Source organism: Rhea americana, unplaced genomic scaffold, assembly GCF_003343005.1.
Source record: "Rhea americana isolate MKP2758 unplaced genomic scaffold, rheAme1 scaffold_127, whole genome shotgun sequence".
NCBI classification, from domain to species: domain Eukaryota; kingdom Metazoa; phylum Chordata; class Aves; order Rheiformes; family Rheidae; genus Rhea; species Rhea americana.
In genome coordinates this window covers 286,856-311,426 of record NW_028185339.1, presented here as the reverse complement: position 1 = coordinate 311,426, position 24,571 = coordinate 286,856, and the positions used below count along the sequence as shown (strand labels likewise).

General features: G+C 38.4%; 2 protein-coding genes across 3 annotated transcripts in view; one reads left to right on the top strand and one right to left on the bottom strand.

Moving 5' to 3' along the window:
- The window catches only part of LOC146600152 (uncharacterized), a 99,778-nt gene extending 90,462 nt beyond the window's left edge, over window positions 1-9,316 (bottom strand). Inside the window, exon 1 of the mRNA XM_085326071.1 lies at window positions 9,190-9,316. The gene's annotated coding sequence lies outside the window, so the exon portion shown is untranslated. The remainder of the gene's footprint in view (window positions 1-9,189) is intronic.
- The window catches only part of EFEMP1 (EGF-like fibulin extracellular matrix protein 1), a 53,329-nt gene continuing 38,000 nt past the window's right edge, over window positions 9,243-24,571 (top strand). For both annotated transcript variants that reach the window (XM_085326070.1, XM_085326069.1), the window contains exons 1-4: window positions 9,243-9,330; window positions 9,459-9,546; window positions 12,433-12,481; window positions 12,656-12,916. In XM_085326070.1, the coding sequence (XP_085182196.1) occupies window positions 9,463-9,546; window positions 12,433-12,481; window positions 12,656-12,916 (394 nt within the window). In that variant the 5' untranslated portion in view covers window positions 9,243-9,330; window positions 9,459-9,462. The remainder of the gene's footprint in view (window positions 9,331-9,458; window positions 9,547-12,432; window positions 12,482-12,655; window positions 12,917-24,571) is intronic.

Below are 24,571 nucleotides of genomic sequence, written 5' to 3'. Positions count from 1 at the left end.
TCTTTTGAATCAGCACGACTAAAGGGACTGAGGAAATCTTCAGGAAAAACAGGGAAATCTTCATGGACTGCATGTCGTACTCCTTAAGCCAAAGTACCCTCCACTGTTTTTGCATCCTTATCTTTAAAGCAGTGAGGAATTTATCAGATAACAGCAACTAATAGACCTGTCCCAAAAAGCCATTATGCACAGTTGCTCACAAAATTGTGACCGGCTCAATTAACCCACTGCAGCTGGGCAAAATGAGTGTTAGTGTATCTCCAGTTCAAGGCTGAGGAAGAATTTGATCCCTGGTCCTAAAGCACCAAGTGCCAAAACAAGCTAATTTACAGCCAAGCAATATACTTTAAAAGGTTTAATTCCCTCATCATTAAGATGACATTTCTTAGCATTCATAGCTTACTTAGAAATAACAGTAAGGAACTCTAGTAACATTCAGAGATTTGTGTATCAAATGCTTTTCTGACAGATTTATAAATTCTAGATTCTTGGTATCTGAGGCAGACAATTAATTGCTCAGCCACAATTTGCAGACAAAGTGTTGAACCAAGAGCAATCCTTACATTTGAAGAAAGCACAGGCAAGCTCAATCAATTATACTTTTCTGACTCTAGTGTTCTCTTGCAGAGGTTGAATTTATATGGCAAAAGCCTCCTGTCTCTTGGAGATACACATCTGAAAAAATGACTGATGAACAAAAACATTAATGTCTGAGGCCCAAAATTCTGACACATGCTAATTATTGCTTCGGGAAGTGAAAAAAATTCTGCAACTACAGTTCACTGTTTTAAAATGCAGTCAATCATCACAGTGAGAGAGGCACTTCTTTTTCCATAGTAAGGACACCAGAAAGCAAAACTTCTCTACACAAAAATGATTAAAGAGTAATAAATAATGTGTCTGGAAGTAAGTACTAGCACGTTGTTAAGTAGGTAAATACATTTCCCATCCTTTTAACTGGCTCAAGTGTTTTTGTTTTTTGTTTTTCTTTCCAAATGTCCCTTCTCTATTTTATAAATCCACAGAAAGATGCACACAACGGTGCTTCAGCTGCATCTTTTTCTGCACAAAATGACCAGCACTTTTCTTAAGGCAGATATCTGTCCGTATGTACACTAAATTCATACTCAACAAACTACTTTAACCAACTTTAGGGAGCCTCCTACAGGAAATGGAAGCACTGCATACAAAATAATCTGGCTAACATAGGAAATGGCAGAAATGTCATTTCAGAAAGAGCTAATCCACATGTAAGCTCTCTGAGTGTGCTCCATGCAGTCACCTGACAGCCTGGAGAGCTACCAGGCTGCTTTGCAGGCAGGGTGCAATACTTCATGCATTGTTCTGCAGCCACCAAAGAGGGATATTTTAATATCTTAATCTCCAGAACTGTATTTACGACCTGCAGCTGTGGTGCCAAAGTCCCACAACTCCATACACACTGAGCCTATTGTTGGTGAAACAGCACTCTGAGGGGTTTTGAGTGACATCAGTAAATAACTGAACTACACTGAGCTATTCTGCAATGGGGGTGGAGAGCGGTAGTTGTTTTTCTTTGTATCAGTCAGTTCGTTTGGGGCCTTCATCACCTTGGGGACAAGCAGTCTTCTAAATTTTAATAGTCCTTAAAGCATAGTAAGTGTGCATGAAGGGGAATGAATTTCTAGTGGCTTTGGGCTTCCAGGAAAAGAGAACTTGAAATGATTAATAAAAGAATTCCTATARTACATACCATTTTAAACAAGCACATATTGTAAGTTACATGTTAGTTTATCACAAAGAGGAAATGTTTGCTATTGTTTTGCAGCCACTTAAAAGGAACACTCAATGATTTGGGCAATGTTGTTCCCTCCGCCTCAATCCCAGAACCGAGTTCTTCCCTGACATGGTCAGAATCCTATAGAGTATATTTCGGGAGCAGGCAGAGATATGGCCCCTTCTCTGCCAGCTTTCAGCTGTATCATCTGGCCTTTTCCAGATTTTCGATGCCTTTCAAGCAGAGAGAGGATAACACTTTATAAACTGAATCCTAGAAAAAGGAAAATAGGAAAATCCCTATTGTTATTTTTCTTCTGTTTTTTGTATGACAGCATACAGATTAATACTAAATTAGTTTAATATTCTAAGGAATTAAAACACTCTGGCATACATCCCTTAGCATTAACATGCAGATATTCACCAGCAAAGCTGGGTTTCTGAATAACAATTACAGGTTAACTGGGCAGCTTGTTTGCCAAATTCACCCCACACAATATAAATAAGAAATGCTGCTGCTTTGCTGATACTACTGACATTTTCCCTAAAGAGTAAGAAAATCAAACACAGAGAATTAGGAAGATGCCTATGAAACCAAATTAGTGTTTAAAATGTCTACTGCCCCCAATGTTTATGCACTCTGAAAGGCAGAAGAGCCAGTAGCTAGAGCTTTGTCACATAGATTGTTTTTCTAAATTCCTCTTCCATTGCAGCTTTTCTGACATGCCTCGATTTTCTTGTGCTGAAGGATCACAAAATTATCAYGCTCCTACTCTTGGTTCACAAGGATTTACAGAAAAACATTAGCTTAAGGTTTTCAAAGGGGAGTCATTATATTGAGTGTCTGCTTGAAGGCATTCAGCACTTTCAGAAAATCAGGAAGACAGTCTGTGCTCTTCACTGAGAACAAAAAACTCCAAGTACTCAAAATACCTTCTGAAAGTCTGGAGCTAAATGTGGTGCAGGAATACTGCAAAATAAAAAGAGGGAATAGTAACAGCTTAAATAGTCAGTCTGCTGCAGCTGACCTGCCAGTTAGAAAGCCATGCTAGTCATACCTGTGTATTTTATTCAATTCCAACCTGTATATTATTTTCTCAGAAATGGAAAAAAAAAACATAAAAAGAGACACTCAGAGCAAGGACAAATGGGTTTCTTACACGGAGGGAAAATAATGAGAAGCTACAGAGAGATTGTACTCATCCACGCTCATTCTTATCTCTGAAACACAAGCATTTCAGTAGATGAAGTTCTACTTGACTCTACTTCCAACCAAGTCAATGACAAGATGCCCAGGGCAGTTGAAGTCAACCTCAGAGATAAGTATCCAGATTCCAATGACTTTGAAAGGGATCTGGATATCTAACTCAACYGTCTTTGGAAATCCTGGATACACAAACGAATGTATTCTCTCACTTCCTTATGTAAGTGTCATGTATTTTCTTCATCTTACAGATGGAGAATGTATCAAGAAATTAAATGACTCACATAAAGCTTCACAAGAAGCCAAAGCCAGGGCTGAAAATTATCTCCAAGATATTCTGGGATCTGAATTCTGGCATTTCTATTTTGCCTCTTAGCCAGATCAAGGAACTGTACTGACACAGTTTAATCAGAAGAAAACTACATATTTCAGTAAACATTCTAAGTATCAAGAACATTGTTTGTTCCTTAGATGGGTTGTAGTTCTATGAAAACATTCTAGAGTTCTCATTTTTTCCAAACTGTTTCAAACCTAGTACAGTACCAGCTTTAAAGTTCCGTATGTAGAAACTCTGGTTTTCCAGAAATAGGAAGGAACGGATGATGACTCCAGTGCTATATAAGCCATATACTTAAACGATGCATGTTTCCCAGTCTAATATTTCTTTTACCTGGGATAAGAAAAGGAATAAGAGAACAAGAGAAGAAAAAAAATTACTGATAGGGAGCGCAGTAGGAATGAGCTGCTACACAGAAGAAAATGATAGAATAGGTTAGGAAGACCATTCAAAGTCCAGGTAAAATTGCTTAGCAAAATAAAATCTTCACAGCAACTGTGATACAATTTAATTTAAGGTCTAAGTTTACAATACCCAAAATTCTTACCACATTAGGTAGTCATTGCCTACATGATTAATACATAAAATCAGACATTCTAGGATTGTGAGTCAAGTTTTGTTAAGTTAGGCCTCAAAGTTATGCTTTTAAAAATGTTGAGAATGCACCTGTAAATGATGTTCTCTCATTTTTCAAAGTGAAGTCTGAAATTAACATCACATCTGAGTATCAAAAGCAGTGGTCTACAGTCACAAAAAAATACTACTTACGTAGGACACAAGCGGTGCTGAATCAAGACACTGAAAGTAAAATGGACTCCTCCTTCCCCCACTCTATCACATCCTTGTTTCACGTGCTGGTTTAAGTCACATCAGAACCCACTTAAAACTCACACTCCTGAAGCCCTTCAATATGCTGACTCATTACAGCTGTACAAGTGGACCAATGAAAAAGGGAAGTTTATAGGATGAACAATTTTCTGTCGAGATTCCTTTCTCACTCCCATGCTGTCTCACACACACATTTTGTTTTGCTGTCACAGGACTCTGGTGAGAGCTCAATACCACATCCTCTGGGCATTCAAATTTTGCCTGCAGTTAACAAAAGCAAAAAAACATACGATCATATTCCTGTAAATTACAGAAGAAAAGCAAATTGTATACTTGATAAATTGCATGCAAATTGCATGCTTGATCTTTAGCAAAAATTAAAATTAAAAAAGGCAACAATATTGTATTTTAATATCCTCACAGCATTGCTAGACATTTAGAAATGAAATTACAAGTCTACATTATCCAAAGGCCTCAGCCACAACAAAACTCACACACGATCTCCCATCAGTAGATAGCATTAGCAAAATAAAGGCTGAAATTCTAGCCCTATTACTTCAACTACTGATTGCTATTGCAGTTCTCACACTTTTTTCCATTCCAAATTGCAAGAATTGTTGGGCAGGAGTTTTCTCTGATTAAGCATCAGTATTGTGTCTCTCACCTACATACTCTAATGTAATACAAACGAACAAACAAGTAACAGTAAAAATGTGTTAATTTTAATGAGAGGCCAAACGAAGAGGAGGGAATAGGTTCTCCRTCCTCTGCTACTAATCTTTTGGTCCTTACTAACTTTTTTTAATTTTAGCATCTACTGCTAGAAATTGTTGCAACATGTTTACTTCTTACTATTACTTTCTATGAATATTGAGAGTAATTTCCTAATACTGTTCTTTCAAACTAAGTTTACAGCGAAGTAAAATCCCATAGCATGCAATGTTCACGTCCCTTTGAGATAAATAAACTGGTAAAATCTTACCTCAACTAAAAGGTTAACATCTGTCATATTTAATCAGCAATAAAGTCAGACATATAATTCTTCACAATTTATCCCTCACCAATGCCATGTCCTTTCCAAGCTGAAACATGGAAAAAAAATTGACATTTGCAGGCAGTGTGGCAGAAAGGCAGTCTGCCATGTTATCAAAACAATTTATGTTCTAAAATTCCTGCAACTCCAACTTGAAAATAACATCTCTATCATTCCAGCTCTTAGTTTAGACAACTCCAGTGTTACTTGATATGACATGCACAGAAAGAGAAATCATCTTAAATTGACATTGATAGTTCTCTGAGCTGACAAATACAAGTTGCTTAATTTGCTGTGTGTTTGATTTTCTTTTCTAGTGAGCTATGCTTGAAACAGGAAAAGGGGGTCAGATCGGGGAGCTGAAGAGATTAAACTGCAATTTTGTTTTCCTTATTTTCAAGCTAGACACTAGGATCARTCTCAGCCTGCTCTAAATTATGTCCAGCTGTCTATTGCCCTCAGGGACAATTCCAGCATCCAGAATTAGCTGGAGTGCAGTGACATTTTGACCACACACAGTCTTCCTTCAGCCTACCTATCCTTGGGTTTTTGAGGACAGTAAGGATGGTAGGTTCTGCCAGGAAGAAAAAAACATGAGCATTTAAGTTGCAAACACAAGCAAGTCAAGGAATGTCTGAAAACTGTGGCTTTTTACAAGAAGCAAAAACTAAGAGGTAAAAAAGGGTTCACTAGGAGTAGGAATACAGTGCATCATTTTCTGAAGGAGCCAAACGTAAATAAAAGTAATTAGGAGTCAGTCTCCCAGGGCTATTCCTGACAGGAAAAATGATATGAGTAACTGTTAGGAGTTGGCCTCAGTTATGCAGTATTGTATGGTCAGCAAGAAAGAATGGATGGTTTGACCAATTCTTGACATCTTCAGACATATTTTAAATATGTAAAATAAGTTCCTCTACTGCTGAGTAACTTGGATATCTCAAGTATTTCCCACTACTTCCCAGGTCTAAATCCTGCTATTCCTACATCAGGTGTATCTCCAATTGCTTCAGTAGGAAATACCTGAACTACAAAATTATAGATTGACTCTACTATTTCCATTTAAAGGGTCAAGAATAATCCTTGGCAGAGTACAATATTTCAGTAACTGTATTAAAAAACTAAAGAACCATCTAAAAAAGAACTCATGTTTTACGTATTTACTGGATTATATAGTTATTATTTAGACCAGCTGCGCCAGAGATCTGCAACTTAGTATGACAATTTTTCAGGATTTCTCAGACAGATCAGCTTGTTTAGGAGAGATAAAAAGGTTCTGGGCCCTTCACAGTCAATACTGAAAAGCTTGAAGCTCATAAAAAATTAAGGGCCTCGTAGACTCAACTAAGAAGAATAGGGGAGATCTACATTACTACAGCACAGCACTTTGATCCAAGGAACAAAGTCGGAGGCCTAAAAAAAATATACAGGTTATCTTTATGTAGAAAAAATTCTTGGCACAGTTACCTGCTCCTCCCCTTAAGCATTCCACCTACAAAAATTTCTAAACCTTCATAACACCTACTGATCTCTCCTTCAGTTCATCAACTTTTCTATTGGGTGGAGAAATAATGGCATATTACGCATAGAAGAAGCTCTTGAAGTAATGATTACTGAACTTGCACAGAGCCTGAAGGAACATTTTAGATTTCTCACTAAGTCTCCTTCTTGACATTGGAAGGAGATATCTCCCCTAGCTTAACTACTGTAGCCTGTTCTTTTCTCTATGTGGCTCCCTCAGCTTTCAAGACTGCTTAAATAACTCTCTGCTCATGTCTCTCTCCCTTTGCCATTATTCTTGTTCTATCATTTCCACAGATTGTCTCTCAGTTCTTCACCAAATACAAGTATCCTGAATAGGATTTCAAATGACCAAAGTGAAGTAGAAGCAAAAATCCAAGTAACTTGAAAGTAGGCACTGTCAAATATCCTGACTGTTACTATACTCTCAAGGCAATTCACAACTACAGTCCATTTTATCCCATTGAACACTAAACATCTGAGAATTATTCATTTGTACAATGTGACTGTTGCAAATAAGTTATTCATTTGTCACATGTGTGCTATCTCATCCCTTCCCTGGAAGAGAAGCAGGTTCACTAAATACTTTATTCAGTGTTTTTATAATCTAGCTGTATTATATGCTCACAAATTATTATATGCTTATCCTAAATAACTGAAGGACTAAAAGCAGCAATAGGTATTTATATCTGAAGGCTCTGATAATTAAATGAATTCCTGTGTTTTGCTTCTAGACTGGTCTTCCCAGACTCTGATAGATTTCTTCATTTACCTTGTATCTATTTGTCGCCTTTAGATTACGAAYACTCACTGCTCTTTAATCATTTCCTATTTGTAAACTCCTTTCTACAATGGCATTCCCATCTTAATTAGAATCTTTAACTGCTTTCATACAAAAAGTTACTATCAATCACAGAGGCTGCCATTGTGGCAGGCATTCCAATATGAAGGACATATTTTTTATTTACAGGATTTAGAATGGACAGAAAAATATATTAGTCTTACTAATTTAAAAGTCACTTAGATTGCCCAGTCAGATAAATATTCATATTATTGTTTGAAAAGTCATAGTTCAGCTTAAATTTAAACAAATATACATTTACACACACTTAAAAAAATTCCAAGGAGTATGCACAATGCCCTATTAAAAAAAAAAAAAAAAAAAAAAAAAAAAAAGTTTATCAAAAACTCTAACAGGAAGACTGTAAGTGCATTAATCTTTTAAGTATTTAACTGGATATTTAAAGAGTGACCACTGATGCCACCCTAACACCTTGTGTTTAAATTCATGTACATGTTCTCCTTGCACAAGAAAAGTTGTATCACACCTATCCTGAAAGAACTACAGTAGTACAACTTCCTTACGCTGGTTACCATTATACCAACCCAAAGATGCTTCCTACTGCTGTGGCTCTTCCTCTACAGGCAGGTGGATTCCACCCTGCCAAGACAAACTCTCCTGGCATAACCAGATTATATGAAAAGTACCACTGTGATTTTTAGAAAAATCACACAAGAAGGCAGTCATCAAGCCCAAGCACTTCTCAGATCATAGCTCTACTTTTGAAGCTGTATAAGCTAAATTGGCAAATGCCAGCGCAATTCCCAGAAATTAAAAAAAGGAGGGGGGGGGAAGGGAAGGGGAAAGGGAAACATGGCAAATTCGTATCTTTTTCACTACGTGCTCAGGAAGAGCCAGGGCAGGACGCCCGCACGTTCACCTGCCGCCCGGCCGCCCCCGGGCAGCACGCGGAGCGCCTCGCGGGGCCCGGCCGCAGCCACGCGCGGGATACGAGCAGCGTCCCGCGACCCGCCGCGGCCGTCTCACGCCCGAGATGGCGGAGGAAGTGGCGTCCGCACCTGCCCGGCGCGGCGCGGCCTGGCGCGGCCTGGCGCGGCGCGGCGGAGGGGCGCAGGCTGCGCGGCGCCGGCAGGGGGCGCCCGGGGCCCCGGCGGAGCCGCGACGGTTTCTATTTAGCCGCGGGCGGACGGGTGGGGGAAGTAGAGCGAGGCGGCGGCACTACCAGCGGGCGGAGGGACGGAGGGGGCCGAGCCGCCGCGGTGACCTGCCGCCGGGAGCAGCCCCAGTCGGCGCTGCGCTGCGCGGCGCGGCCCCGCCAGGAGAGCCCGGGTGCCGCAGCCGCAGGTAGGAGCTGGCGGCGAGGCTGGGCGCTGCGCCGCGCCGCTCCGCTCCGCGCTGYCCTGGGGGCGGGGGCAGAGCGGGACGAGGCGGCCGGGCTGGGGGCGGCGGGGCACGGCGGCCCCTGGCTGAGCAGGTGCCCGGCAGGGGTTCGGGGCGGGATGGCGGGCGGTACGAGGGGCTGCGGGGTCGGGCCGCTGTCGCCGAGCGTCCGGCCGTGCCTGCGGCATCGCCGCGGTGCCCCGCGCTGCCCCTCCGCAACGGCCGGGGAGCCGCGGAGGCAGCCGCAACGGCCGGGGAGCCGCGGAGACGGCCGCAGCGGTGCCGACGGGGGCTGCGGCGCTCGGTAGCGCTGGGGTGCGCCTGGCTGCTACCTCGGTTTAAAGCCTTTTTTCTTTTTCTCCTCCTCCTCCTCCTTCTTTTTCAGCTGGATAAAGTACAGCGGAGCGGAAACGCTGCCGAGGCTCGGCCACTTCTTGGCTTCCAGAGGGCTGCGCCCGGGCCTCCTCACGCAGGTAGGCGTTGAGCGGGCGCTTCGCGCTGGCGGCGAGCGCGGGACCCGCTCCCTAGAGGCGGAGGCTGCGTTTCTTAGCAAAGCAGCGCTGAAAGTATTGCTGGTTTATTCGTTTTCCTTTCTTTCAAGGTTCATGATGTTGACAACTATGTTCGTGGCTGCTTTCATTCTCATTACAGTACATTCACAGGAAACTGAGGAAACCATAACATACACGGTAAGGTTTAAGAGTTTGAGGTAATTATTGCTAAGCGGAGCTTCTTTTCTAAATGACCCTTCAGAAAACACAAATTTTCTTGCCAATTCATAGCATGCAATACCAAATTCTTTGACTTTGAATGTTAACCAGAAAATTATCTGTTTCTTCTAAAACACGGTTTCAGTGTAGTTGAGGTTTACAAGACTGAACAAAACTGGCTCYAACTGCCTGTTTTGAAAAGCTTACCTATATGAGCTTGATGAACTGAACAAGATTGTGAAGTTGTGTGTTTTTTTTTTTTAGTAAAAGTTTCATAGACTCATCCTTTTAAATATATGAAACTTGACAGATAACTAGGTCAAACGTTCTTTTGTGTTTTCTTTTGGATATTTCAAGGTGTTTTTTAACAAAACACAAATACTTCAAAATTTAGTATTCTTAATGAAGAATCTAAGTCACAGAGTAATCGTATGAATGTCAGTTTATGAGCTACTTTTGAGCAGTTTTTCTGCATGACTTGGAAAAAAATGAACTAGATCTTTTTTTTTAATAGATTCTGCTTATAATCAAGAGATGGGGTTTGAGATTTAGAAGGCCTTTTCGTAAGACTTTCCCCCTGCACCCCCTCCAGTGTTCACTCTTTGGCTTGCGTAATGAATGTCATAGAATGAGTGGCAATTACATTGACTTGGGCAAAACCCCACATTTTCACAACTGATTATAGCTGTAATCTCTGCAACTTGCTTCATATGGGTGTATCTCTAAATATGCATAAAGACATTCTGCTTGTGTGGCATTGCACTAATTCTGCACACATGCAAGACGTTAGAGAACTACAGCCAAAGATGAGATTGTGTCTTATACAAGTTATCTCACTGAAATCAGTGGGATGGCTCAGGCAAGTAAATACTGTAGAACTGGACCTTAGCATAAAAGACAGGGCTCCAAGAAGCATTGGGAAGTCAATCATAAAACAGTTTAATGCTATGCTTTAGAAACAATAGACTTTTAAAGGTTGGATATACTTATATTTACAGACTTGTGAGATTTTACATCTATTTTATATATAAACACTGGTTACTGAAGACCTAAATACCTTTTTGAAAATATAGGTGAATATAAGGACCCTATCCTTTTCCATTTTTATTACATATTTTCTTTTAAATAGCTTTTTTTTTTTGATAAGCTTATTTAGTTTATACCTGGGTGACTTGAGTTCCTGTAGTCCACCTTCAAAAAGATCTTAGCATTTAAGCTCTTAGAGCAGTTTTACATATTATAACAATCATTTTAAACATAAAACTTAACAGGTAAATTTTCCAGAAGGTAAATGCTACCATTTCTCATATGGACATTGTATTTGTTTAGGGCCAAATCCTTTTCTATCATAAAACTCCTTTCAGTTTTAGTAGGAGTTGGACTTGGCTCCTTACTATTAAATAGATACAACTTCTGTTGTGCATTAACAGGAATTGGTTGATTCAGTAAATACATGAATTTGCTGTTTTCCTTTGGGTTTGCATTTTCATAGCTACAGTAACTTTGGTGTTGTCAACTCAGCATGTAGTCATTCCTTTAGAGACTGAGAATTACAATACAATTAGTTGTCCACTTACCTCTTCCTAAAATTGGAGGCTTTTAGTTCCAGCTTACTGCTACATTTGGCAGATCACTAGTGTCACTTGCAAATGAAAAAATACTTTCTATTCTATTGCTGAGTCAGTGTCTTAGTAAAAAGTTTCTCAGAATAACTTGAGGACAGTGAAACATGGAACAAGTGGATCTCGGCATCAGCAGGGTAAATTTGTCACTTGTATAATTCCTCTGAAGCAGAGGAGTTGCAAAAGATTTAGCTTGCTTGACTGTAACTAATTAGGTTAGTTTAATTCAATTCTTTTTTTTCTATAGGGCTATTAAAATACCCTAAACAGCATAGCATGCATATGAAGCTACATAGTGGAGCTCTGTTGGTTCACTGCTATTCTAAATGTCTACTGTATTTGGTAGCATTGTGACACTTAGGTAATCAGTTTCTGTAGTTGTCACGTGATGAAAATTATGATGTTCTAGACAATTAATGCTTTTGGTCAGAAGGAATATGAGGATACCTATCTAAATTGCAGGGCAGAATACTTAAAATTCTTCCAAAGTTGCTAATTTGCATTAATATGAATAGTTGCCAAGTATAGTCTTGTTTGAATTTTTGTGAAGTCTTATTTGTATGAATAGTGCTGCTGTTACAAACTTCAACAGTTTATTGTATGTCTCACAAAATAAATTGTTCTTCCTAGACTGTAGTTCCTAGAGTCATGTGATGAAAACGCGTATGAATTACCTTACAGCAGTCACAGGATCTCTTCCCATCACTAAAGTGCTAATGGGAGAGAGGAAGATATAGAAGGGGTTAGACTCATTGGTCCCTCTACCAAATCTGTTCCAGGAACGRAAGGTGTTCACCTCTTGGATGGCAGTGAGCCAGATCAAAATTAACAATTTTTTTTTCCACAAGGAGATTGGGACAGTAAGGAATAAATGGACTTCTAGACTGATCCAATTGACCAGTATCAATCAGTGGCAGATGCTTTAAAAATATGTTTAGGAACAAAGCAAGGAAATACTGATGTTTCTCGTGACTTGTCCTCTACCCCCAGTAAAGCTACCTACTCACAACAGACTGTAACTTAAAAATTCTCTAAGATAGAGGCTGTGTTTACGTATACTCACATTATCTTGGTAAGCCAGAGGTGCAACACTGTTATGCAGGAAGAATAAAGAAACATAGCATTTTCTTGAATGTCAAAGTTTGAGTTCATTGAAACATCCTTTATTTTTCTCTCCAGAATAAAATCCTGATTAACATTTTAAGTAGTCATATTTTTTTTTCTCTGTATCTTTTCTGTATAGCAATGCACAGATGGCTATGAATGGGATCCTATTAGGCAACGGTGCAAAGGTACAGTAAATCATTTCCAAAAAGACTTGTCATTGGACTTCTTTTAATATTACCATTACACATCCCTGTTTTGCACAAAAAGATGTGCTTGCATGTCATTCTATTATTTGTATTAATGACTATTGCAGAGGGTTCTACTGTTAAAAGCATGACCTGTGTTGTTGCTAACCACAGATATTGATGAATGTGAAATAGTCCCAGATGCATGTAAAGGTGGGATGAAATGTGTTAACCACTATGGAGGATACCTCTGTCTACCTAGAACAGCCCAAATTATTGTAAATGAGCGAGAAGAAGCAGCAGCTGAATCCACTAGTGGTCGAAATAATGTAATTCGACGGACTCCTGCTGATCCTCACCGTGCCCCTCCAAACCCAACTCATCAAATACAGTGTGCAGCTGGTTATGAGCAAAGTGATCACAATGTGTGCCAAGGTAAGCAAACTGCTGTACGTTTTACTCTCCACTTATACTGAAAGTATGTGATGACAAATCTATGCCTGGAAAATCACAACATACAGCTTTTGCATTTACTAGAAATGTATCATTGCAYTATTGTACTGGACACATACACACTCCTCTAAGATGTATAAAATATATGGATGTTGTTTACGGTAACAGARTCCGCAGTTTCTTGCAGCATGCTACCTGTTCCTTCTATTTCAGATTAACAAGTAGAATTAATTCAGTTGTCTGTAGATCTTCAAAAAAAACTTAAAAATAAGCAATTTCAGTCGAGCATTTTGGACTGCAGTAAGTATGTCCAAGAGAGGCAGTGCTTTGAAGAAAGTAGGCAACATAGCAGGACATATTGTAGACAAGTTCCGAAGACTTAAACTTTATTTTTTTCAGTAAGTGAATGCTGAATAGAACAGAAAATAACCACGGTATGAACTTCTCCTTAGACTTAAAGTTTTTTGGTTTCCCCCCCACACACTATCCAGATCATATTTGCAAGAGAGATTTCTCAAGTGGTAGGAACCAAACACCTGTACAGATCATGCTCTTCTGATCTCTGTGAAAGAAGTCATGCACAGGCCCAGTCAACTTATTTCCATTCTTAGTTTAACCATTTGCTGAAATGATGGCAATGAAAAGCTTTCATTTGAGTGTACGTACACCACACAGTACCAAAATTCTCAGGGTATTAGCAATGCTGATTGTATGCATTCAGGAATTGGACTTGCAAGCACTACTGTAAACTATAGACCACTTCATTTATTGTATTATATAAATAGTTTACTCTTACGCACGCTGAAGTAACAAATGCTTTGTCCACTGTTTTTCTCTTTCATAGAAATACATTCTACTCCTTGTTCATGAACCTGGCTTTCAAGCAAGTTAGTAGGATACCCATGCAAACATCAGAGGGCAAAACTTGACCTCGTTCATCTTTTCCATTTTGTGGCACTTAACAGTATAATCATATAAAATAGTACTTAAGTGGCTATAATTAGGGCAAGCTGTATTACACAGTGGTAGTTCCATTCTCCCTAGTATCATGCATACAGAACATTATTTATCACCAATAAATAAATTCCCTGTAATTCTGAAACATAGTAATCATCATGGAGGATGGATAAGTGAGACTTTGCCTACAAAAATAAGAGTTGTGTTTCTGGCTTATCTAATAACATTTAGCATTTCTGTCACTCTCATTCAAGAATGTGAAGTAATGAGTCACCAAAGGAGGTCAGTACCCTGATCCCCTAACCTCAGCCGTTTGCATAAGAAGATTAAGGCAAACTGTTTTCCCCAGCTTTAACTTTGCAAACTAGTGGCCAAAACAGGGTTCAATCTAGCATTCCACCCACTACATTATACTGTATTACTGTGACATTCACCTTTATTGGTGAATTGTGATTAAACTGCTTCAACTTTAGGATGTAACAATATTTGAATTTGATATTTGGAATATTAGATTTCAGAAAAATGGAGTATCTCTTACTACAGTGTTTTCAGATGCACAAATAAGTGAAAGGATAGGAAAACTTAAATTTGTAGTACTAATGCCTTACTATATTCTGAATGACGGTTGTGAGTTTGGGTTAACTTTTTACAACTGACTGACTGGTTGGGGGATTTCAGTTTTGTTGAGAAAAAGACTGGCAATACTTCCATCTCCCTTATGCCCCCCTTCCTTCTCCCTTTCTCTTCCTGAAACTTGCAGCTAAATATTTGTATACAGTCTACAAATCTTTGGTTAATTATAACAACAACCAACTGTTGTTATAGTACCAGAATTTTAAGTAGGAGATGCACAATCTGTGGTGAAATCTTGGGCTTTACTGAGTCAATCAGAGTTTTGCTGCTAATTTCCTTGTGCCAAAATTTTATTCTAAATGCAGAAAGTATGGAAATATTAGTGTTTAAAGGCTGAATAGTGTTGCACTGAATGAATTCCAGCTGGAAAAAGGGTAGTGGACAGTGCTTAAAAGAAGGGGTAAAAGACTTCTGGAGCACTTAAAGTATGTGTTCAACTTCATGATCTTCATGCATTTTGCTGCCGAAAATATCTTACAAAAGATAATCTTGATCAACAGTGGTCCCGCTGTGGTTTTATTTAATTATGGTTAAAAGACTTTGCTGTGATAACTACTTGAGGCTCCTAGGGAGTGTAACTTATACATATAGTCACACTTAAGCTTGTTTTATTGTTTAGTAAATCAAATATGAAGTCCAGCTCCTTCTAATTGTTTGCAGATGTGTGACATTTTCCTTCCAGGCCAGCAGCACTAAGTATTTTATAACCAGTGTAAAAGTGTGGAGACCTCTGTTTAAAACAATAACATGTTCTGAGGAACTCTATTTCTGACATCATACTAGAGTATGAGGGGCCTTCTGTTTTTAATACAAATGTACACTCCCTTCTTAAACATTGAGTAGTGAGAGTATAATAAACCAAACACACTCATGGTGGTTTCTGCACGTGGCATAAATGGGCGTAAATGACATTAGTCATGTTTCACTTTAAGTGGCTTCAGTGATCTGGTAAGTTTAATCTTTAAGTAAGACATAATATAGTGCATCCAGATCCTATTTCTACTGATGTGAATGAGAAACATGCAGAGAAGTGTGTGATTCTCTGCACTTCGTAAGCTGCCAAAGGACTGCTATATCTCTGACTCAGGAGATATTAAATACCTTTTTAACATCTGACCTGAAGAAAACAAGTGAAAATTAAGATACTTATAGAACTTTGTCTGCAATGCATGGTGTTACTTTTGACAGAGACTACATAACACATTAACAACAGACTGCAAGACTGATAGCTAAGCCTGCTGTCTTGCAGAAGACAACTTTAGCAAAATGATGGTGGTTTCTTGTCATATATGTAAAAGTCATTTTTATAACTACTGTCAATCAGAAACGTGTTCCTGTATAACTGTGCTTGTCAGAAGCTTGTAGAAAGCAAAAACTTTCTGGGAATTTCTTAAGGTACTATATCTGAATTGTAGGTGCCAGGAACCCCCAGAACTGATGACAAGATGAAGGGAGAGCATTCTGAGCAAAGCTCTTTTATGCAGAAAAAGCACAAAGTAAAAATCCAATACTTTGATTTAAAACTCAGAAGTGAAGATAAATTAAGGTCATGACTAACTTTGTCGCTTTTCTTTTTTTTTTTTCCTGACTTTTGTATAGTTGGTTCCTGTTTCAATTACTTTTACATATGCCTTTAACAGAAAGTGCTGCTGAGTTGGTGACCAAGTAGATTCCTGTGGGTAGCACCTGCCAGCCTTTTCAGGAAGCCACTCAGATGTTCTCACCTGTTGATATGAGAGTATCCCTCAAATTGGGAAAAGTTAAAATTGTGTAAGAAATATTTTTAAATGAGTTAGCTAATTTTGATGGACTTTTTCTTTACATCACAGTAAAAATGAATGCCTGCACTCCCTTGCATGCATAGCAAGAAGACTGAATTGGATGTCTACCATGTAGTTCAGGCACTCTGTGACTTGCAACTGCTCCTACTAAAGTCAAACTACCCAATTAATTCAGTTTTGTCAGATCTTGTCTGTAAACAACTACTAGCTCTTCCCAGAATGTCATGACCTTTAAACAAATTTTTAAAAGACCAAGCAAAGGCACTAAATCTGTAACCTTGAGAAGGGGAAGAACTTTTTTGCCTTCCTATCATGCTGGTTGTACAAGCAATAAAGCAAATAAACTAAGCAAACTTTGTTGCTATTTGGCTAAACCCCTAATCTGGCTTCCTGTATTTCTCTGGTCCTGTACAAGATCTCCTTGTAACCCTTTACACCACTGTAACTGGTGGAACTTCCACAGAAGACATGGAAGAGGGGTTATGATTGAGATGTCAATCATTTATTGTATGATGAAAGAATGCATAGAGTCCCCAGACGGTTCTGCATAGCATTGGTGGATGGTCATTGTTTATTTGTCTATTTGCTTTTCTTCCTTCCTGTGGGGAGAAGAAGGGGAAGCAGAGCTGATCCATAGCATAGCTGATGCTATGGATATTTTTCCCTGCAAAATCTTTCTTTAGGTATCTCTTAGAGGGTTTTTTCCTTGATTTAATTAGCTGGTACTGTTCAAAGTCACGTCTTGAGGTAAAAGCCTAGATTGAGTGATGTAAGTTAACTAAGTTAAATACTCTTGCATATCTCGATTCCATGTTCTGGGAGGTGACGGGGTAAGGGGGAGCAGTTGGTGATGTTTTGTTTTCCATTCAGAAATCACATTTTTATAATATACATCATGGATGTGCAGCTGGCATACAAAGGTAGCAAAAATTATATAAACCCAGGCACACTCAGTCTGGCTCTTTGTAAAACCAGTTCAGGTTTAAGAGTCTGGGTGTGTCTCCAGYAGAGTGCTCTGCATTGACATTTCCACTTGGATGCGAAGTGCACTTCTGAAATGCATCTCCTAATGAGCTCTGCTTACTGTGCTTGGATTCACATCACACACGAAACAGATTCTATTCAGATGAAACTAAACCTGAAATGTGCTGCAGGAGTGCCACTAGTATGCTGCAACCACTAGTGAGCATTCAGGCCTCAGGAGTAGACTAGAGAATACAATGACACTCAGAAATGCAGAAACTGGAACGCTGGAGCTTCTGCATCAGCTAATCTGCTCATGTTGGTCCACGCTATTTGGTAGTACAGACAACTTGCTTAATGTATCACCTGAACAACACAACATGAATACAGTTATATAATAGCTTCTTAGGCTAGCCGCAGAACCATTTTTGGAGTGTTTTTTAAAATTATACCTGTAATTAGAGTGCAGCATCTCAAGTTCTCTCTCTCTCTCTCTCTCTCTCTCTCTCTTTTTCTCTCTCTTTTTTTTTTTTAATGCTTTTATGAGTACTTTAGGAGTACACTGAAAAGAGTCTGAGTCGACAAGTTTAATTTCAGAGGCATTAAAGTAAGGAATGAGGTTTGGTGGTGGGGCTCGGGGAGAGACTCTGGAAGTAAAAGTGAGGGCTAGTTATCTGTTCTGAAAAGACAACCCAAAGTAAATTACTCGTTTAATTGCCATTAATTCATCAAACAGCTTATTGAGACATAGTTCATCTGTATATGTTTGCTGCAGTACTTCAGTAAGTGGAAAATACTTTCATTTTTTTTTGACCTACAGTAGCCTTCTGAAGAGACTGATGCTGTTAAACATGCTATTTGAATACAAATTACTCGGAAAACCCATAGAATTTTGCAGATCTAAGAGAACCCACAAAAGGATACAAGCTGATGTTTTCACAGCTCTTTGTATTGAATATTCATACTTTGCGTACATGTGGGTACATCATGCAGAGATCATCTTTCCTCAACCCATCCTGAACCAATTGTTCAAGCTGTTAAATGCGRCAACTTCACAGATTGTACTGCAAAGAGCCTTTGCTGGAGGATATCTTTAATTTGTTTTGGGGAACCAGGAAGGAGGGAAGGGAGGTCACCAGAAAACATCTTGTTTTCTGGTTGAGGGCCTATTTTGGGGTACTTTGAAAATTTGGCCACTCTAAATCACCTTCCCGTTTGTGCTGTTTGCACAGCTATGAGTGTCATGCCAAGACCTTGAATAGATATTCTTTTTTCTGTCTGACCATTTTACTGTGAACATCCATCACAAGCATAAATACTAGCAGCTGCTTCACTTCCTTAGTTACTTACTGCTTTTCCGTGGTCCTGACTCCYGCAGGAATATGTTCAAGACTTTGCCACTAAGGATTCATAGCATATGCTAATCATGCTCAACATCGTAGATTCAAACAAGCTTCGGAAAGTTGTATTACCATAGCTGCTTGAATTGTAGTTATGCAGGCAATCGTTAGACTTAAACTTTACCTTAACAAAAGACACTTGTTAGCAGTCTTCATGACCTCTTACTTGAGAAAAATGGGATCTTACAGGGGTCATGTTGACCGTTAAACGTTTGGATTTGATTTGTTGATTGAAAAGCCTGTTTGCTTAGTAGCTCTAATCAGACTAATGTCTTAGCAGACAAAGTATAGCAAATGTAGTTAGAAAGCACATACTTCCATTCTGCTTCAGCATTTCAGTTTCTAAGCTGGAGGTCTTTGTCATAATGCAACCAGGAATAACACCAGATAGCCAAAGAGAGGAACATAGTTATGTCTAATTCTATTTGAGTATCACAGTATATTTGTCACTCTTAAAATGCATAGAGTATTTATATATGTTTACAAGGAATTCCCTGTGCTTGTCACAAACACTCAGTCAAACATTTCCTAGCAGTCAATAAAACTTGCAAGTAAGAAAAGCTTCTATCTGTTGTGTTCAACAATGTTGGGTAGCATAAAACATGATCAGTAAGAGAAGGGGCTGGCTTTTGTTCCAACCACTTCAAAATCTGCTATTAATGAATTATCATCCATAAAGTTACAGTGGTATGGTTTCCCTAGCAACGTAAAAGCATTCCATCAGCTGCTCTTGTCACCTTTCTTGGATAATTTCATAGTAATACCATTGCTGCTTTGAGATAGACTCCTATTCTTTCATGAAGTATAGTGATTTTCTTAATTTCTGTTTGCTTTGAGCAGATCTGCAGTTATTTCATCCTGGACTACTGCACTGTAGTTCTTTAGCCTGCTGAGAAGGTCTTTGTGTTCCTCCTTTCCCCAATTGTTTACTCAAGGTAATTTTCTCTCAACTAACACTTTTTTTTTCTGTGTTTTCAAACCTGAGACTTGTTTCAGAAGGCATTTTCATTATATATTATGTAATTTTCTGTGTTTTATTTTCATTTTTTTCAGCATCAACAAGAATGCTTTCATGTTGCATTCTTGCAGAACCTTTACTGTTGCAGCCAGTTACTGAAAAACCTTCCAGTGGCGTGACAGGTCACTTATTCTGCTTCTTGGCTATCACTTCCCCTTGACCAAGTTGTCTATCAGCAGCTATACATCTTTTCTTCTTGCATATTTTATCAGTGAGCTGTTTCCCTACATCTTGTTGCCAGCATGTTAATTTTCTCTTTACCACTGGCACTGAAGATTGCCAGCTTTTCAAGCTTTAATATTAGCACCTCAAATAGTTTTGATGACCCAACCACCTTTCCTAACCATAAAACATCTCTACATGATCTCAGCATTACTAATAATGCATTCTGGAGGTCTAAGAAGTTTCTTGCAGATCTCCAGTAATATCTCCAATAATGGAATGTTAATTTAGCATGCTGGGTAACTAGTTCAAGAGCTGCAGTTCAAAACTGTTGTATATTTTCCTTACATTATTCTCTTTCCAAGTGATTTTCTGCATTTCTTTTTCATGCTGGCAAAGCAAGATGATAGCTACAGCTTGTATTTACCTTTCTGTGTGTGCCAGAATATTCCTAAAGGAAGAACAAAGCTTCTCACAAATAAGGAAATTAGCTKTTTGATTCTTCACTATACCATCCAAAGAGGCACATATTCCTTTGCATAGGCTTTTCTAAAGAAAAATATCCCCTGCACCACAGCCAAGTAAACCAGTTTCTGTTACTATTTGAACTAATTCAGTACATTGTTAGCATGCTGTTTTGCTGCCATCCAGGATAATGAGAATGTTGTATTGTAGGACTGTATGAGCAAGATCTTTTTGATCTTGTAGTAACTGTGATGAAACAGTCATTTCTGTGTTTACTTTACTACATAGCATCTTAAACATTCTGTACGTCAGGCATTATATAGTTAACTGTTCTTGTATGGCACTTTACTCAATGCCTGTCATGGCACAGCAACCCCTTTGTCCTGTGGATATTACTGGATAGGAACTTTCACTTTCATACAAGTTAAGCTTGGTCATCTCCTTTCATTACATTCCAGGAACATTTATCCTCATTTTCCCTCTGTGATGTTGTTTGAGATGTTTTTTCTGGACTGTTACTATTTATGTTTCTTCTAGAATCCTACATAGAAACTTTAAACATCCTTTCAGCTAGAAGTTGTTTATCAAAAGAAAGTTTGCCAAGTGCCTTTTATACAGTTCAATTGCTTCTCAGCRCAAGATTCAAAGATCTGAATGTGGCTAGTAAGATCTGGGCTCCTCAGTACAAGAGAGACATGGAACTACTGAAGAGAGTCCTGCATAGGACTATGAAGACAAATAGGGAACTGGAGCACCTCTCTTATGAGGAAAGGTTGTGAGAGTTGGGCCTGTTTAGCCTGTAGAAAAGACTGAGAGGGGATCTTAATTATGTCTACAAATACCTTAAGGGAGGGTGTCAAGACAATGGGGCCAGACTCTTTTCAGTGGTGCCCAGCAACAGGACAAGAGGCAATGGGCACAAACTGAAATACAGGAAGTTCCACCTGAATAAGAGGTAAATCTTTACTGTGATGGTGACAGAGCACTGGAACAGGTTGCCTGGAAAGGTTGTGGAGTCTTCCTCTCTGGAGACAGTCAAAACCCGCCTGGATGTGATCCTGTGTCATGTGCTCCAAGTGATCTTGTGCTTGAGCAGGGAGGTTGGACTAGATGATCTCCAGATGTCCCTTCCAACCTCAACCGTTCTGTGATCTCTTTTCTCAGTACATGACGAGTATACGGAATAGGTAGTCAGCCTGTAAGGTTCAYGGATAAAAGCATGAACGCTCACAAAGATTTTAAATGTTTTCATCTGTAACTTGCTAAGTTTCATTTGCATAGCACCCTGAAAGCAGTTACTTTGGAGAGAAAGCTATTTGCCATAATTCAATAGTACAGCAAAATTTATCTTGAAAAAACATGTTAAATGCTTAAGAGTCCTATTTATACCTTCTTTCATTTACATTTTAAGTTTGCTAAAATACAGGAGGGATTTGCAAATTACAGAGTTTTGAAATAGCTTAGTATACATATATAGTTATTATAAAATACTTTTTATGCTCATTCTTATTTTTGTGTTTTATTTGTTGATCTAAGGTCATGTTCAAAGTTGGTTCTGTTGTAAGTATAGTAGAGAAATGTCTAATTTTTGTTATGTATAATTATATGGTAAAACCTGTAGCTTTGAAGCTGAAAAAAGATACTAGGAAAACAGCATGTGTTACACACACTTGCATAAATTACAGTGCTTAGAAAACATTCTTGGGGCATAGAAATTAATTAGACTTTTTCTGGCAACATGTATCTCAATCTTTTAATTAAGCATCTTTAGAACTAGGTACTCAGTAGACTCTTATCTGTCAGTATTACTGCCTATCTTAGTAAGTAACTTCAGCTAATCAAAAAATGCTAAATATTCTGACTAATAATTCATTCTGCAGTTAAAAGGATTTTTTTTCTATACAGCTTTCCTGTTTTCATTGTTCATTTCATTTCCTATTTTCATTTCATTTCACTATCAAAACAGTATTTCTGGAGAGGGAAGTATGCTATTTGTTTGGTTAAGGATAGTGGTGGTGACCATAGATGGCTACCCTTAGAAATAATTAAAATTCTAAAATAGGATGTATGTATGGTGTATATAAAGGTGTATCTCCTGGGAATGCCTGTTTATTTTGTGAAGCTCTGAATCTCTGTAACCTACTGATTGAAAAATTCAGCCCCATAAGTGATCATACCTAGGCTTTTTGCATCATTTAAGGCTACTTAACACCATTCTGAAATAGCAAAGACCTGGCTGAACCTTCTTTTTATAAGCTGAATTTAATCTGGAGTTTACTCCGAATACCTGCTCTAATACATGACCTGGTATGATGTGATATAAGCAAATCTGGCGTTGCACTTGAGGGTGTTTAGTCCACATCTGAACAGATGCTCTATGTAGTTTTCCAAGTACAAACAGAACTTGTTCAAGGATTTTCATATGTGTATGCATGCATGCATGGGGTTTCTGTTAACAGGCAACTGGTCATAATGTGTGCAGTCAAGTTCCAGTAGATAGTGAAAGCAACGGAGAGTACACTGATTTCAAAGGCTGGATGACTTCAGGAGTGTATGTTGTCAATCAAAATCTTTTGCCTGACTTTTCAAAGTAGTTGTTGACTGTTCACCAATGAATCTTTTATTCCTAAAAGACTATCTTTAAAAAAGACTGCTGACCTTTTCTGTTTGTAAATCATAAACTCATCTACCGTGATGCTGTTGGTACATAAAGTTCACTGCCAGCTGTAACATGCACTAATAGAAAGAAAAACTTTGATAAGTAAGATATCAATATGGCTATATAAAACTGTTGTTTATGTAAAAAAGATTTAGAAGTTCTCATTAGTTAAAATTCAAAAGAGTTGAAGAAATCTATCAAAAATAGAAGAAATCTGATGGGAAGAAAAAAAATCAGGATGCCAGAAAAATAGTGAGTAGTATGGACAATCAGTTACTACAGATTTCTTATCATTAATGATGCAAAAAGCAGTCCTTTCAAATACTGTAACAGTTGCTTGTTCGGACAGAAGTTTAATGTTAGAATTAGAAAATGATTGGACTTTCAATGTAATAATTTTCTATGTGGTTTTAAAGAGGTTACCAGTAAACTAACATGTAATCACAGACATGTAGAGGAAGAGGAACAAAACATGGCAAAATGAGTAGATCCATAAGTGAGTATTTAGTTCATATGACTTCGCTCATAAAACTGTCTTGATCAGAAAGATGAAGAAAGTACTCTATCTTATCTAGACAGTCAATGGAGAAGTTAGTGTGCCTGAGATGCATTAGGAATTGAACACATAATCATTAAATATATATGCTGGAATTAAATACATATTCTGAAGCAATAAATACATTTTGATAATTTGAGAACAGTTCATCTAAGTCGATAAAGATAGCACCATTATGAGAAACAGATATCTTTGTCAAATGTCTTTATGAAATATAGTTGCACATCACAATTTTGAAACCATTTGGTTAGCCAGCACCCACATTACCAGATCTTATTTGTACTTTTATATCTTGTTTACTTAAAACTCTTTCCCAGTAGAAGAATTTGGTCAAAATAGATTTAGTTTGATCTAAATAGACTTTCTGACAAAGAACAAGTTCTCAATATACTTTTTATGTGATATAAATGATACAGAACAATGTATTGTCTGTCACGCTTGGGACTAGTTAAAAACAGCGATTTTTCAGTAGACACCATTGCAGTTAGTTCATAGACGCATCAAAAATTAGCAAGACTTTGGAGCACCCATTCATCTGCTCCTACAGGCAGTGGAACATAAGTTCTTTCTTACTCTTTCCAGAAGCTGTTGGAAAGTAAATGAGTAAAGTGTGGAGACTCCAAAACAGTTATTCTCATTTCCAATTGGTAAAGGAAAAAAAGCATTCCTATCTAAAGTCATCCTACTTGCATTTACTTCCTGATTTTCCCCAAAGCATATGGCTTAACTTGGATAATTGGGATAGATTTTTCTTTCTGGCTCATTCACAGTACATTGCTTGAGTGGACAAGAAGTTAAGGATGATTGCTAAACCCTAACTAAAGATACTGCGAGCGCTTGTAGGCCCAGTATCTTTCTCTTTTATCTGGTGCAGAGAAGCTTGTACAAGCAGATAAAGATGACACGCCTGAGTCAGCAATTTTATACTGAGTGAGTACTTCTTGGACTGCTGGTGTATGTAGAAGCAGCAGTGTTACAGCCCAAATGAGTCTTGGTTGGAAGAGTTGTAGCCATCTGATATTGTTTGTGTACTTTAAAAGTTG